The sequence below is a fragment of the Xiphophorus couchianus genome, chromosome 12 (genome assembly GCF_001444195.1).
Source record: "Xiphophorus couchianus chromosome 12, X_couchianus-1.0, whole genome shotgun sequence".
NCBI classification, from domain to species: Eukaryota; Metazoa; Chordata; class Actinopteri; order Cyprinodontiformes; family Poeciliidae; genus Xiphophorus; species Xiphophorus couchianus.
In genome coordinates this window covers 5,096,694-5,110,965 of record NC_040239.1, presented here as the reverse complement: position 1 = coordinate 5,110,965, position 14,272 = coordinate 5,096,694, and the positions used below count along the sequence as shown (strand labels likewise).

General features: G+C 42.2%; 1 protein-coding gene across 1 annotated transcript; it reads right to left on the bottom strand.

Annotated features, from left to right (window-relative positions):
* Window positions 1–65: 65 nt before the first annotated feature.
* Window positions 66–13,861, bottom strand: LOC114154727 (uncharacterized). The gene is made up of 12 exons (XM_028034071.1): window positions 13,741–13,861; window positions 11,459–12,207; window positions 11,233–11,313; window positions 11,067–11,120; window positions 10,817–10,915; window positions 8,598–10,464; window positions 7,163–7,243; window positions 6,449–6,727; window positions 6,268–6,366; window positions 1,963–2,259; window positions 1,697–1,861; window positions 66–1,188 (listed from the first exon to the last, which is right to left on the bottom strand). The coding sequence occupies exons 2-12, from the start codon at window positions 12,167–12,169 to the stop codon at window positions 884–886; spliced, it is 4,038 nt and encodes a 1,345-aa protein (XP_027889872.1). The 5' UTR covers window positions 12,170–12,207; window positions 13,741–13,861; the 3' UTR covers window positions 66–883.
* Window positions 13,862–14,272: the final 411 nt, after the last annotated feature.

Below are 14,272 nucleotides of genomic sequence, written 5' to 3'. Positions count from 1 at the left end.
TGGAACCTATAAATCCAACAAACTTATAAATGGATAGATTTTTATCTAAAAGTAACTGATAACAGTTCACAACTGGGCCTTTTAATGTGGCATTTTTCCTAATTATACAACTAAATCAACACAGAAATGGTTCATCAATTACAAACCAAAATTTCTTACATGGCTGTTTAAGACCATAAAAATAAACCCCACATAAAAATAAACTTTTGTGGGCTGAGCATGATGGAAGAAGGGTGGAAAAGTTTTTGATACATGCATTAGTCTATGATAATAAAAAAAACACCAAATATACAATGGCAAAAACCAATTTGTTTGTTTATGATAAAAAATGCAGTTGCACAAAAGTTAATTTCCTCTTCAAAACTTGGACCTGGGTTGAAAACAAGACAATTCAGTTCAATTGTGGAGTAAATGCGATTTTTTTAGTCTAGAAACGTTTGCATTATTATTAAATCTGGGGTTTGTAAGTAGAATTCAAACAAAAAACAAGCCACTGTTGCACTACAACCTGTGTATGAAACGCATAAAACTTTCATCTTTGAAACTGAAATTATGCAAACAGAACAAAAGTGCATAATTTATCTCCTTTTTAAGGACATAAAAAAATTATGTTCATAGAATGATTTTAAAAAATACAGCAATCTAAAAGTTAATCTAGGGGGTCTCAAACTCTAGTCTTGCAACATTTACACCAACATAACTGAGACTAATGAAACCCTTAACAGAAACAGATTTTTTTTTCTCAATCTAACAGAGTAAGTTAATAAACAAACTGATGGGAATTAGATAATCAAGATACAAACATCAACAAAAGTACTTATGTAAGTTGATGGGAATGGAACAAATTTTTTTACAAAACATCTTTTTGAACACCAAAGAACACCTACAACTGGTGGTACCGTCTAGAACTCTGCAGAGGCTGGTCCTGCCTGGATCTTTCGGTTTTTGAAGCAGTCCCTAAAGAGCCGCTCTGTCGCTGCAGAGTAGTGATTCTGTTCCTAACGTAGTCCTTCACGCCTTTCCAAGAGCGGTTCCTCAGAGCGTGAGGCTCGGCGTCGAGGCACCGAACGCAGTCGTCTTTCTGAGGAAGCTTTTGCTTTGTGATGAAGTTCATCAGGTGTTTTTCTACGGCTTGGACCTCTGCTTCGTTCCACATATGTTTGGATTTCTTTTGCAGACCTGGAGAGACTGAATAAAACAAAACGAAAAGAAATAAGCTCTAAATAAAATAACTGTGCTGTTATTAAGAACAGAATCAGTCTTTTAAATTAGAGCTTTAACCATCTTAAAGTTAATTGTGTTTTAAAACCTTGTTTGTGATCTGAGGAAAATGTTGGACTTTTTTCTAGCTTGTATGATTAATATGATTACTCACATTTAAATAAAAGGAGAGAAATGACATTGATTAATCAAAAAATGGTGAGATGAGTTGAGAGAAACACTTGCAATTCTTTGTTTTTCTATTTGAAAACCGCTTTTAACATAAAGCTAAAAGTCAGGAAATGAAGTCCAGCACTTATGATGCGCTTAAAAGTTTTACTATGTACACATTTTTGTTAACATCAATCACATGATTTGCTGTAGTTCACAGCAAACATCAAAACGCTAAAAACGGAGGTTATCCTCTTTGCCATGGTGCTACAGACGGACTATCTGGATAAGATGGGATATAATTCATTGGCTTTTGTATAAATACCTTTTTCTTTTGTTCTGCCAGTCTTAGCAGGAGCATTCATGCTGCAGCTTGTTGTTGCTGCATAAGTTTGTGGTAGAAAGAGATTTGATGAACCAAAGCTGCAACTGGAGAATGCATTCCGATGCTCTGGTGCAAGTTCTTCTCCACTAGGAGGTTGTAATCTCCCTGGTAAAAAAATAAAAATGAAATAAAGTTCTTAGTATTTACAAGAATGAGCAGTTCGTTTAAGAGTGCTACATTTGCTTTTTTTGAAAGTTGGAAATTACCCGTTAAGATGTTCCCAGAGCTCTGTGATGTCCCCTTCCTGGGCTGGCTCTTGGTTTTTGAAGGCGCTTTGGAAGATCCGCTCTGTCTCTGCAGAGCTGTGATCCTGTTCCTGACGTAATCTTTTATACCTCTCCAGGAGCGGTTCTTCAGCGCGCATGGCTCGGCTTCCAGGCACCGGGTACAGTTGTCCTTCTGGGGAAGCTTGTGCTCTTCAATAAAACGCATCAGATGTTTTTCTACGGCACAAACCTCAGCTTTGTCCCATTTAGGTTTTGGTTTGTGGAGCAAGTTTGAGCCTGGTGAGAAAAAACAGAAAACTCAAATAATTTACTTGATTTTTTTTTTTTTATCTTCTAGTGTTTAATTAACTTATATGTTAAATAAAATGGGAATTAAAATAAAAAACTAAAAGACTACTGAGACTTCCAATGATCATCATGTGCTATGTGAACAATCCGCTTTTTCTGCCCGTATGCAACCGACATGTCAAACTGTTTCTCAGAAGTGTGAACTTCTGATGTTTTCATCCACCCAAAAAAATCCAATTTGTGCTTCTTCCATATGAGGTACAAAATCAGATAGACTTCAAAACGTCTGAACAGTTATGTTGCGTTTTATCCAACTTTTACGTAATTTATATGAGACATGCAGAAGAAGAAGAGGTGACATTCCACGTCCCAAGAGCCAGTTTCTGCAACCGAGGATCGGACCGCCAGGGTCCCCTCCCTTGGCCGCCACCCATCACACAGTGCACCCGACCCCTTTGGCCCCTCCCACGGGTGGTGGGCCCATGGGAGGGGGGGCCCATGTTTCCTCTTCGGGCTGAGCCCGGCCGGGCTCCATGGGTAAAAGCCCGGCCACCAGACGCTCGCCATCGTGCCCCCCCTCCAGGCCTGGCTCCAGAGTGGGGCCCCGGTGACCCGCGTCCGGGCGAGGGAACACCAAGTCCAATGTTTTTACTCATCATTGGGGTCTTCGGGCTGCACTTTGTCTGGTCCCTCACCTAGGACCTGTCTGCCTTGGGTGACCGTACCAGGGGCATGAAGCCCCAGACAGCATAGCTCCTAGGATCATTGGGGCACTCAAACCCTTCCACCATGGCTCCTTCCCCACCACTCTCTGGTGGGGAAGGAGCCGGAGCTAGTGCGTGAGGTCGAGATGTTCCGGCTAGAAATAGTCGGTCTCACCTCGACGCATGGCTCTGGTTCTGGAACCAGTCTCCTTGAGAGGGGCTGGACATACTTCCACTCTGGAGTTGCCCAGGGAGAGAGACGTCGGGCAGGAGTGGGCATACTTGTTGCTCCCCATCTCGGCGCCTGTACGTTGGGGTTCACACCGGTGAACAAGAGGGTAGCATCCCTCCGCCTACGGGTGGGGGGACGGGTTCTGACTGTCGTTTGTGCTTACGGGCCGAACGACAGTTCAGATTACCCACCCTTTTTGGAGTCCTTAGAGGGGGTACTGGAGAGTGCTCCTCCTGGGGACTCCCTTGTTCTGCTGGGGGACTTCAACGCTCACGTGGGCAACGACAGTGAGACCTGGAGGGGCGTGGTTGAGAGGAAAGGCCCGCCCGACCTGAACTCGAGCGGTGTTCTGTTGCTGGACTTTTGTGCTCGCCATGGATTGTCCATAACGAACACCATGTTCAAGCATAAGGGTGTCCATATGTGCACTTGGCACCAGGACACCCTAGGCCGCAGTTCGATGATCGACTTTGTCGTCGTTTCATCGGATCTGCGGCCGTATGTCTTGGACACTCGGGTGAAGAGAGGTGCGGAGCTGTCCACTGACCACTACCTGGTGGTGAGTTGGCTCCGGTGGTGGGGGCGAAAGCCGGTCAGACCTGGCAGGCCCAAACGTGTTGTGAGGGTCTGCTGGGAATGTCTGGCGGAATCCCCTGTGAGACGGAGCTTTAACTCCCATCTCCGGCAAAACTTCGAACACGTCCCGGGGGAGGTGGGGGACATGGAGTCTGAATGGACCGTGTTCCGTGCCTCCATTGTTGAGGCGGCCGATCGGAGCTGTGGCCGCAAGGTTGTCGGTGCCTGTCGCGGCGGCAACCCTCGAACCCGTTGGTGGACACCTTCGGTGAGGGATGCCGTCAGGCTGAAGAAGGAGTCCTATCGGGCCTTTTTGGCCTGTGGGACTCCGGAAGCAGCTGATGGGTACCGGCGGGCGAAGCGGCATGCGGCTCGGGCGGTTGCTGAGGCAAAAACTCGGGCGTGGGAGGAGTTTGGAGAGGCCATGGAGAAAGACTTCCGCACGGCTTCGAGGCGATTCTGGTCCACCATCCGGCGTCTCAGGGGGGGGAAGCGGTGCAGCACAAACGCTGTTTATAGTGGGGATGGTGTGCTGCTGACCTCTACTCGGGATGTTGTGGGTCGGTGGGCAGAGTACTTCGAAGACCTCCTCAATCCCACCAACATGCCTTCCACTGAGGAAGCGGAGCCTGGGGACTCTGGGTTGGGCTCTCCAATCTCTGGGGGCGAGGTCGCCGAGGTGGTTAAAAAGCTCCTCGGTGGCAAGGCCCCGGGGGTGGATGAGATCCGCCCGGAGTTCCTTAAGGCTCTGGATGTTGTAGGGTTGTGTTGGTTGACGCGACTCTGCAATATCGCATGGACATCGGGGGCAGTTCCCCTGGATTGGCAGACTGGGGTGGTGGTCCCCCTGTTCAAAAAGGGGGACCGGAGGGTGTGCTCCAATTATAGAGGGGTCACACTCTTAAGCCTCTCTGGTAAGGTCTATTCAGGGGTCCTGGAGAGGAGGGTCCGTCGGATAGTCGAACCTCGGATTCAGGAAGAGCAGTGTGGTTTTCGTCCTGGTCGTGGAACACTGGACCAGCTCTACAACCTCGGCAGGGTCCTGGAGGGTGCATGGGAGTTCGCCCAACCAGTCTACATGTGTTTTGTGGACTTGGAGAAGGCGTTCGACCGTGTCCCTCGGGGAGCCCTGTGGGGGGTTCTCCGGGAGTATGGGGTACCGGGCCCTTTGATACGGGCTGTCAGGTCCCTGTATGACCGGTGTCAGAGTCTGGTCCGCATTGCCGGCAGTAAGTCGGACTCGTTTCCGGTGAGAGTTGGACTCCGCCAGGGCTGCCCTTTGTCACCGATTCTGTTCATCACTTTTATGGACAGAATTTCTAGGCGCAGCCAAGGTGTTGAGGGGATCCGATTTGGTGGCCTTAGGATCTCATCTCTGCTTTTCGCAGACGATGTGGTCCTTTTGGCTTCATCAGATCGTGATCTGCAGCTCTCGCTGGAGCGGTTCGCAGCCGAGTGTGAAGCGGCCGGGATGGGGATCAGTGCCTCCAAATCCGAGGCCATGGTCTTGAGCCGAAAAAGGGTAGAGTGCCTTCTCCGGGTCAGGGGGGGTGTCCTGCCCCAAGTGGAGGAGTTTAAGTATCTCGGGATCTTGTTCACGAATGGGGGAAGAAGGGAGCGGGAGATCGACAGGCGGATTGGCGCAACGTCTGCTGTCAAGCGGGCGCTGTACCGGTCCGTCGTGGTGAAGAGAGAGCTGAGCCAAAAAGCGAAGCTCTCGATTTACCGGTCGATCTACGTTCCCACCCTCATCTATGGTCATGAGCTTTGGGTCATGACCGAAAGAACGAGATCGCGGATACAAGCGGCCGAAATGGGTTTTCTCCGTAGGGTGGCTGGGCTCTCCCTTAGAGATAGGGTGAGAAGCTCAGTCATCCGGGAGGGACTCAGAGTAGAGCCGCTGCTCCTTCACATCGAGAGGAGCCAGTTGAGGCTCGGGCATCTGGTCAGGATGGCTCCTGGACGCCTCCCTGGTGAGGTGTTCCGGGCACGTCCCACCGGGAGGAGGCCCCGGGGAAGACCCAGGACACGCTGGAGAGACTATGTCTCTCGGCTGGCCTGGGAACGCCTCGGGATTCCCCCGGAAGAGCTGGAAGAAGTGGCCGGGGAGAGGGAAGTCTGGGCCTCCCTTCTGAAGCTGCTACCCCCGCGACCCGACCTCGGATAAGCGGAAGAAGATGGATGGATGGATGGACATGCAGAAGAAGAAGACACAGTAAATCCGGGCGTAAACAATGGCTGAGAATTACACTTATAAACTTATGACAGAAATCTGTTCAACTAGAGAGCGTAATACAACTTTATTCTTGTGACTTTAACCTCGTACTTTTTAAAAATCTTTTTTAATGTGGCCCTAATACTCTGTCGTTGTAGTAGTATGAACGACTATGCAGAAAAAAGCAAAAGTAACAACAAAAATCTGATTTTCAGCAAAAGAACTGAATTGAGCATCAAGACCTGCAGTGTGAACGTTACCATAGTTACCTTTTCCTTTCTGGGACTTTGAGTGACTAGATGCTGAACTGGGACCTGCACTGGGCTTTTCTCTGGCTTCCTGTTCTCCATTTGGAGCCTGTGATGTCACTGAAAGTGTACCATATTTGGCTTTAATCACCACATGTTGCTCAACAGAAGATAGCTATTATCAACATAATACAGATGTTACCAGAACTCTGCCGAGGCTTATGCTTCTTTTTAGCGGTTCTGCTCTTTGATGGTTCTTTGGAAGATCCGGTTTGTCTTTGCAGAGTTGTGATCCGGTTTCTCACGTAGTCCTTCACACCTTTCCATGAACGATTCATCAGCGCACGCGGCTCGGCCTCGAGGCACTGAACGCAGTCGGATTTTTGAGGTATTTTGTGCTTCTTGATGAAACTCATCAAGTGCTTTTCTACAGCCTGAACTTCTGCTTTGTTCCATGCAAGTTTGGCCTGGTTGTGCAATCCTGTGAAAAGGAAAAATATATTAAGATGCGAGTCCTTAAATTCATATGAAAATAGATATTACTGGAGCCCCATCAGGGATTTCCAATTGTGCAGCAGACACATAATCTACATTTAAAACCTGGCTGAAATGTTCCTGGCTGTTACATTCGTTAGTTATTTTGAGAATAACTTCACTGGCACAACTGTATTAGAAATGCAAAAATGTATTACTGATTCTAAGTTCAAAAAATATGAGAGGAGGTTCTTACCAAAAGTAGATTTAATTGCATTTTTTTTAAACTAGTTTTTATTTTGTCAAGTTCAGAACTTGACAGAAGTCAAGTTCTGCTTTGACTTCTGTTTATTTCTTACTGCAAGTGTTTTTAATTTTTGAATATTTTTCATAAAGCCAAATAACATTCTAGGAAACCATTGTAATTACTACAAATAAATACCTTCAGTCTTCGAGTTTTTCAATGCATCAGGCATACTGCAGCCAGTCGCTCCTCTGCGCTGCTGGTAAAACTGCAGTGGTCCTGGAAACAGTGACAGAAAAACAACAAGACAATTCTTTGAAGGCTTTTTAATTCCCCAAAATGTATTACCAGCTTTTTGAATGACTTCATAATTATTTTATATATAAGCACACCTCTAAATGAATTACTTATTCATAATTAAGTTATTTAGTGAGGTTTTTAAATAAGAGTAATTAATAAAATTGTATAATGTTTTTATTCTATTTAACCAAATGCCATTTTTTAAATAAGTTAAATTTCATAGTCTCTTTACAGTTGAACCAACTGAGCATCAAAATCCAAACCAAAGTGAAGATCTAAGGATTTAGTAGTTCCTAGTCTAAGCAAATTTGCACATATTCCTGTTTAATACACCCTAAGTAAGCTAACTGGAAGTACATAGATATATTTGAAAGGAATTTAATCTAATTTCTGTTTGGCACGTTTGTCAATTATTTTTAAATTTACAAAATTAAAACCAGCACATATCTTTTTTTTTTTTAAAAAAAGGCTCGGAATTGACTAAACAAAAAATATTTTTTCTTTTACATTACAAAGTGGTTATAGTTTTTAAATCTGTTGTAGTTAAGCCAGGACTTCATAATCAGAAATCTGCTGAGCTGCAGCTGCAATGGATTGGACTTTATTACTCTTAAACACTGTTCTTGTATGAGGATTCACTATTGAAAACCTTCACATATGCAGACATTATGTTATATCTTCTTATTCTGACTAGAGCTGAAACAATTAATCAGAATTAATCGATTACTGAAATCACTGTCAACTAACTTATTAATCATTACATAGCGCATAGACACTCAAAAAAAGACTATTTGCCAAAAAAACAGCAAAAATTAAGCTAAACCTGTACACAGATTATATACATTTTTGACCCAAGAGGAAAAAAAACTTTAAATGGTTTAAATACAAAAATCAAAGTGGCATAGTTTTAGACACTTTTTGTAAAAATTTAATTTCTTTTTAAAAACCTTTTGCTGTACAGTTATTAATTGGTTAAACCAAAATATAATCAACAGATCAGCCGTATGCTACGTTGATATTATAGTAGAAATCTTTCAAGTAGAAAAGATCAAATGTTGATTTTAGAAATATTTTTTAAGAGCAGATGCAGCTTTGGCTACAAATCAAGTTTAAGTGTTTACTGAAGGAATACTGTTATTGCATTTTATTTATGTTTATTTGCATATTTTAATGCATTTTGCATTCTGTACAAAAATGAGCCAAGTGTTTTTTAATCCAATTAATCATCAGAATAATTGATGAGTAAAATAATCATTAGCTGCAGCTCTAATTCTAACATTGGCTTCACCTGCTAACTTAATGAATTAAATTAGCTCAAAAAGTGAAACATTACCTTCAGACTCCATGACAGAGTCATCACACATTATGTCGTTGATTTGCCGCAGAACTTGGACATCACTATTGGGGCCCAAAACTTGCTTGACCTCCTCATCGTCCAGATTAAGGAGCTGAAGCAACGGTGCAAAATGCCTGCGGATTTTCATCACCACCAGGACAGAGGGGTTTTCTGCTCCACATTCTTTGACATGAAACTGAATGCAAGACGACCCTTTCTGAGAAGTCAGTGAGTGCTGCCGGGGAAACACGTACGGGTTGTTGCTCAGAATCCCACATTTTTCCCGAACGCTGACCAAAAACTCTATAGATGACTCAAAAGAAGGCTTGAGGATGATGGGGACGACTCTCCCACAGTTCCCTCTGATGGTAACTCTACTGAACAAACCACACAGTTTTCTTTCCAGCTTTGAGACGGACACGTCCATGTCGTCACAGACGTCTGATCGCATCCGTGACTCGAAAGCCGCCAGTGAAATCGACGCCACCTCTCCGGGAAGTCTCCTGTTGAAAAGAATCGTCCGAGCCAGAACCGTCCTGGCCAGAGCCGCAAAGTTTTCTGAACAAAGGTTCTCGCGAAGCTTCTTCTCTGCAGCGTGATGAGCCGTTTCCAGGTGGTAATAAAGACGTTTCACATCTTGAGCAGACGGCACTTTGTTTGCCCTTTTCTTCTGCATGTCTTTAATATTTGATAACGCCAATGAAGACACATACTTAGTCCATTTTTTGTCGTACATGCAGAGGAATATTTTGCATGACTCTACCACTTTGGTGTCACCAAGGCTCTTGGCATTGTGCTGTACGATGTTGCAGATTTTCTGAAGATGGTAACCAAGTTTGAGGGCAAGCGACGGTATGTTGTACCGTTTTTTTTCAGGGTCATATTGCCCCATCACCTTCACAGCAGACACCACATGTTTAAAGTTAGAGGGCTTAAAGAAATCCTCAAAACTCTTCATAGGGGTCGAATTTTGAGCCTCGAGCAGAAGTCTTGCAACATGTCGAAGGTTTTGTCTTGCGTATTCATGCTGTTTTGGATGACTTATATATTTCTTAAACATTTGCTCTCCATACTGCAAAATAATCCGGTTTTCCATGACAGTTTCAGACACATTGTCATACACCATCACACCAATGAGGTTCTTAAACTCCTCACTTATACCTTCACAATTTTTAGTCAAAAGCGCACAGTGTGATACGACTCGCTTTGGTATCTCCTGTGAGTAGTCTTCTGTCTTAACATTTTCCCTGCACCTTTTCATATGGAGGTGGATGCGTCTTTTTGCATAGAGACCATGACAATAAATGCAGTGAACAAAGTCTGTCGCTTTGAGAGAAGTTGTAAGTCTACCTCGTACGACAAGTTTTCCCTCCCCTGTCTTTAAAACATCTTTGTTGTGTTTGAAGTTTCCGTCGTTTGTTAGTTTTTGCCATATCTTTCTCCTTTCCACTGAGTTTGCAGGATACTGAAATACAACGGCAACCTCGATCCTGTCGCTGTGGACGTTCGTAAGATGCTTCGACATTTTGGTCACCGGTCTTCCACAAAACAGACAGTAATTTCTCTTGATGGTAGAGTGTCCGTTCTTTGCTTTGGAAGTTTCTATCTCCACTTTTCCATACTTCTTCTCATTATCTTCAGATGTCTTTGTTGAAGAAGTGGTATTTTCTTCCTCAGACAAAGAATCTTCTGAATTTTCCTCCCTTTTTACTGGGTCGTCCTCCTGACGTCTGGGACTCAGACAATCCTCAGAATTGGCATCGTCCTCAGACTGGGAATTTGAAAAACTGACTTCACTTTGAGGCACATAATCAGACCCAGGGTCAGAATCCCCTACCGACGCGCTGCAACTTTGATCCATTTCCTGAAACAGGAAAGAAATATGGAGCAAAATTAATTGCTAAAATAGATAATAACACAGAATATTCCATCTCAATTTAAACTGCAAAAGTACAAAATCTTACCAAGTATTTCTAAAGTAAATATCTCTGCATACTTGAAATAAGACAAAACAAACTTACAAGTAACTTTTCAGCAAGATACAGGAGTTTGTTTTCAGTTATTAATTACTTAATATTGATTAAAAATACTAGTTCCACAAGCAGATTTGGTCACTTAACTAGACATGTCCCCAGAGACAAGGTTTTTCTAATAATCTTTATGAAACTGCCTTTGTACAGGTCATGAACAAAGCCTGAAAGTAAAACGGTACCAACCTCAGATCCAGCTGGTGACACTGGAGATGCTGGCACCGTGTCAGAGAAACTTTGTTTATCACAGCGTGATGGTGAGGAACAATTTGCTGCAGGTGGAGACTAAAAACAAAGAAAACCAGATAAAACATTTCTGTGATTAAGAACTGGACTTCACAGTTGATCTATAACATTTAAAGAAACCAGCAGCAAACAGTTTACAATAAATGTAGAGCTACTTGTTCTTAAATGGTAGTTACAAAGCATAACTTACCTGAACATCGTTGTTTGAACGCTCCTCTTCGTCATCTGAAGGCATTGACTCCAGCTTCATAAGAAAAACAATACAAAGTTTAAACTACCAATCATCTTTACTTGAATGTGTTGAAACCTGGCCAGAAAAAATAACAATAACTGTCTTTTAACCTTTGCATACTTACAAGTTTATCAAGGTTTTCCAGCTGTTTGAGCAGCTGTGCACGCTGATTTAAAATTGAGGAACGTCTTTTGTTGCCTTCGGTCTGAAAGCAAAAAAATAAATAAAAGTATACATGTAAAAAAAAAACTCAGTGGTGCTCAATGCTTTAAAATCAAGTTTTCTTCTTTTAACAAAAAATAACCTGTCATCTTCTGGAGAGATAAACAGTATAATGATCATATCCTTACCGAAGGCAGACAACCATTCTCCAGCAACGGCGGTTTGTCGACATGACCAGCTTCACTTGAAGGTACCCACTGATGCTGCTCTGTGGAAGCGGCTGAATTACAGATGTTTGTGTATCTATTACCATTATCTTGTCCTCCAAATGTTGCTTGAGGCATGTTAACATTCAGCCCACATGATGAAAAACCAAAGGATTGATTTTGAAAACTGTGTGATAACCCAGGACCAGGCAACTGAGATTGAAACATTTTGTAGTTGGCTGTCTGAAGAGGTAAATTCTGGACCCCACAAGGCAGCGGACTCTGGTTTTGCTGGGAAAGAGCCGGTGGAGGGATTATTTTCGCTTGGTTTGTTGTCTCCAACCCTGCAGGTGTGTAAAGAGTTTGCGACTCAAAGGTCATCCCATGAGATGCAGTAGTGATGGCGGGGTTAGGAAAAATTGAGTTGGAAGAAAAAATGCTGTTCATGTTGGCAGCCTTTAACAGGTTGTTGTTTCTGGAGGCCAAGCTGCTCAGATTGTTCAGACAGCTCTGATTGGATGTCTCCAGGTGGCCAAACAACGATCTCTGGGCGGAGGTGGAACCCAGACTGAGAGCCTGAGAGTTAGTGTGAAGGTTCATGGGAAGTCCTTGAGCTGAAGTAGTGGACCAGCCATTCTGGTCCAACCATGTTGGACAATGTATGTGGTTCTTGTTTGCAGCAGAGTTGTCCATCGTATTTCATGACCATCCCGTTAGTTGCTTGGAGTCTCCTATTTTATAGCGATGAGATGTACAAGAACAAAAAAGAAAAGCAATTATAAGTTTAAATTCTCCACATGCTTTTCCAGCTGCAGTTTGTAGATCACAAACCAGCTTTTTGAGTAACTGTAGGGCAAAATCCAAGTTGAGTGTGACTTGAGTTCATTTCAGACTCAAGTCACCGTCTCTGATCATTTTCCTGACATGGCAACATCCTAATACTGAATCACACGTCGTGAGGTTGCATATTTGATGTTAGGAAAAGTTCAAACGTGTGGTAACTTCTAATTATCACTTTAAGCTAAAGAACAAGAGCTGTGGCTCTGCCAAGAGATTATCTATGCTGCTATCAAAGAATCTGCAGCTGTTGTTTATGTTCCCGTTACTACATTGGGATCTTCCTTCTGGCTTTGCATTTTTCCACATTTATAGTTTTGCTTCTAATTAAATTAAAGATTTTTTAAAATATAAATTATTAGTTATTGTTTCCAGCTATTTATATTCAAAAACTCATTTGATTTGATTATATATTTTATAAAAACTACCAAACATTTTTATCTTAATATCAGTTCCTAAATATATTGTTTAACCACAATGATTCAGGCTAAATGTATTTTTGTTTCCAAGTAAATTGTAAAAAATTCAATTTAATTCAGTTTATTTATATTGTGCCAATATAAAGGCATCTTCCAAAAACAAAAGTCAATTCAATACAATAAAACACACAGATTCCAAGTTAATGGCACACAACAATTCTGAATTATTATTTAAACTAGTTTAAAAAGTTTCTAAATAAACCCAGCAGATTGCATCGGGTCAATGACTTCTGTTCACTCCTCCTGGACAAGCACATAGCAACAATCACTTGCAATATGTCGTTGATTATGCAGCAATCCCGCATACTGAATATGCATTAAACAACACTAAAAAGCAAAATTTCCCAAAAATTAGCGCAATGTTTGCAAATGCAACATTGATTGGATGAAATATTTGCGACACATTTCAGCTGCCATCCTGCATGCAAGTAATTTGACCACAAGTATGGTGATTAAATTGTTAGGGATAACCGTAATCAATATCTAATGATTGTAATTACTAATGGTGTTGCAATGTCATTAATAAAATTGATTATCGCCCAATGACATTTAAATTTAGCCCTGCAATGTTAACCGAGTAAAGACCATTACTAAATGAGAGATACATTATCTCCCTTGCTAAATGTTTACATTTTGTTTTCGATAATAAAATTTCTCTCTGAATTTCAGGTTCCGTCGAGACTTTTTGTGCAAAATTTCTTTTCTGTTTTTGGAAAACTGATATAATCACTCGCTATTTGCAAGAAAGAAACACCTAAATATTCAAAGTAAATCTAAACACACTCATGCGGTGACTGTTAGCTAGCTGCTTTAATGAGATGCTACCTGCACGATTAGGTTTAAACATTTCTGACCTGACAAACATTCCAAGTGGAAAAAGCTGCAAAAAATGCTGCTAAAATTAAGTTTGGTTATTTTTATAACAATTAATTTGAACACTAACCATACCTGCGAATAACTCGTGTAGTTGTTGTCTTTTTTTCGCACCAGCTTCAAGTATGTCATTTCCGGTTGACGACTTCTTCTTCTTCTTTGTTTTGTTTTCAGGTGCATTATCGCCACCATCTGGTGGAAAGTGGAACATAAGGGTTTTTAATTCAAATTTCTTTCAAATATTTCATTTTTGCTTTTGATATATAAACATGTAAGCCAAATTTACTCACCATAAAGTCGGAACTATTCTGAAATAAATTATTTTAAAGTTGTTTGAAGACTGATGTTTACATTTATCGATCAAACAGCTGCAGCTGATCCAGAACACTGCTGCTCATGTTCTCACTAAAACCAGAAAGATAGAGCACATAACACCAGTTTTAAAGTCCCTACACTGGCTCCCTGTAGCTCAAACAATAGACTTTAAAATACTGTTGTTAGTTTATAAATCACTGAACGGCTTAGCATCACAATACATTAAAGATCTGCTGTTGTTGTATCAACCTTTCAGACCTCTCAGGTCTTTTGGTTCTGGTCTGCTGTGCAT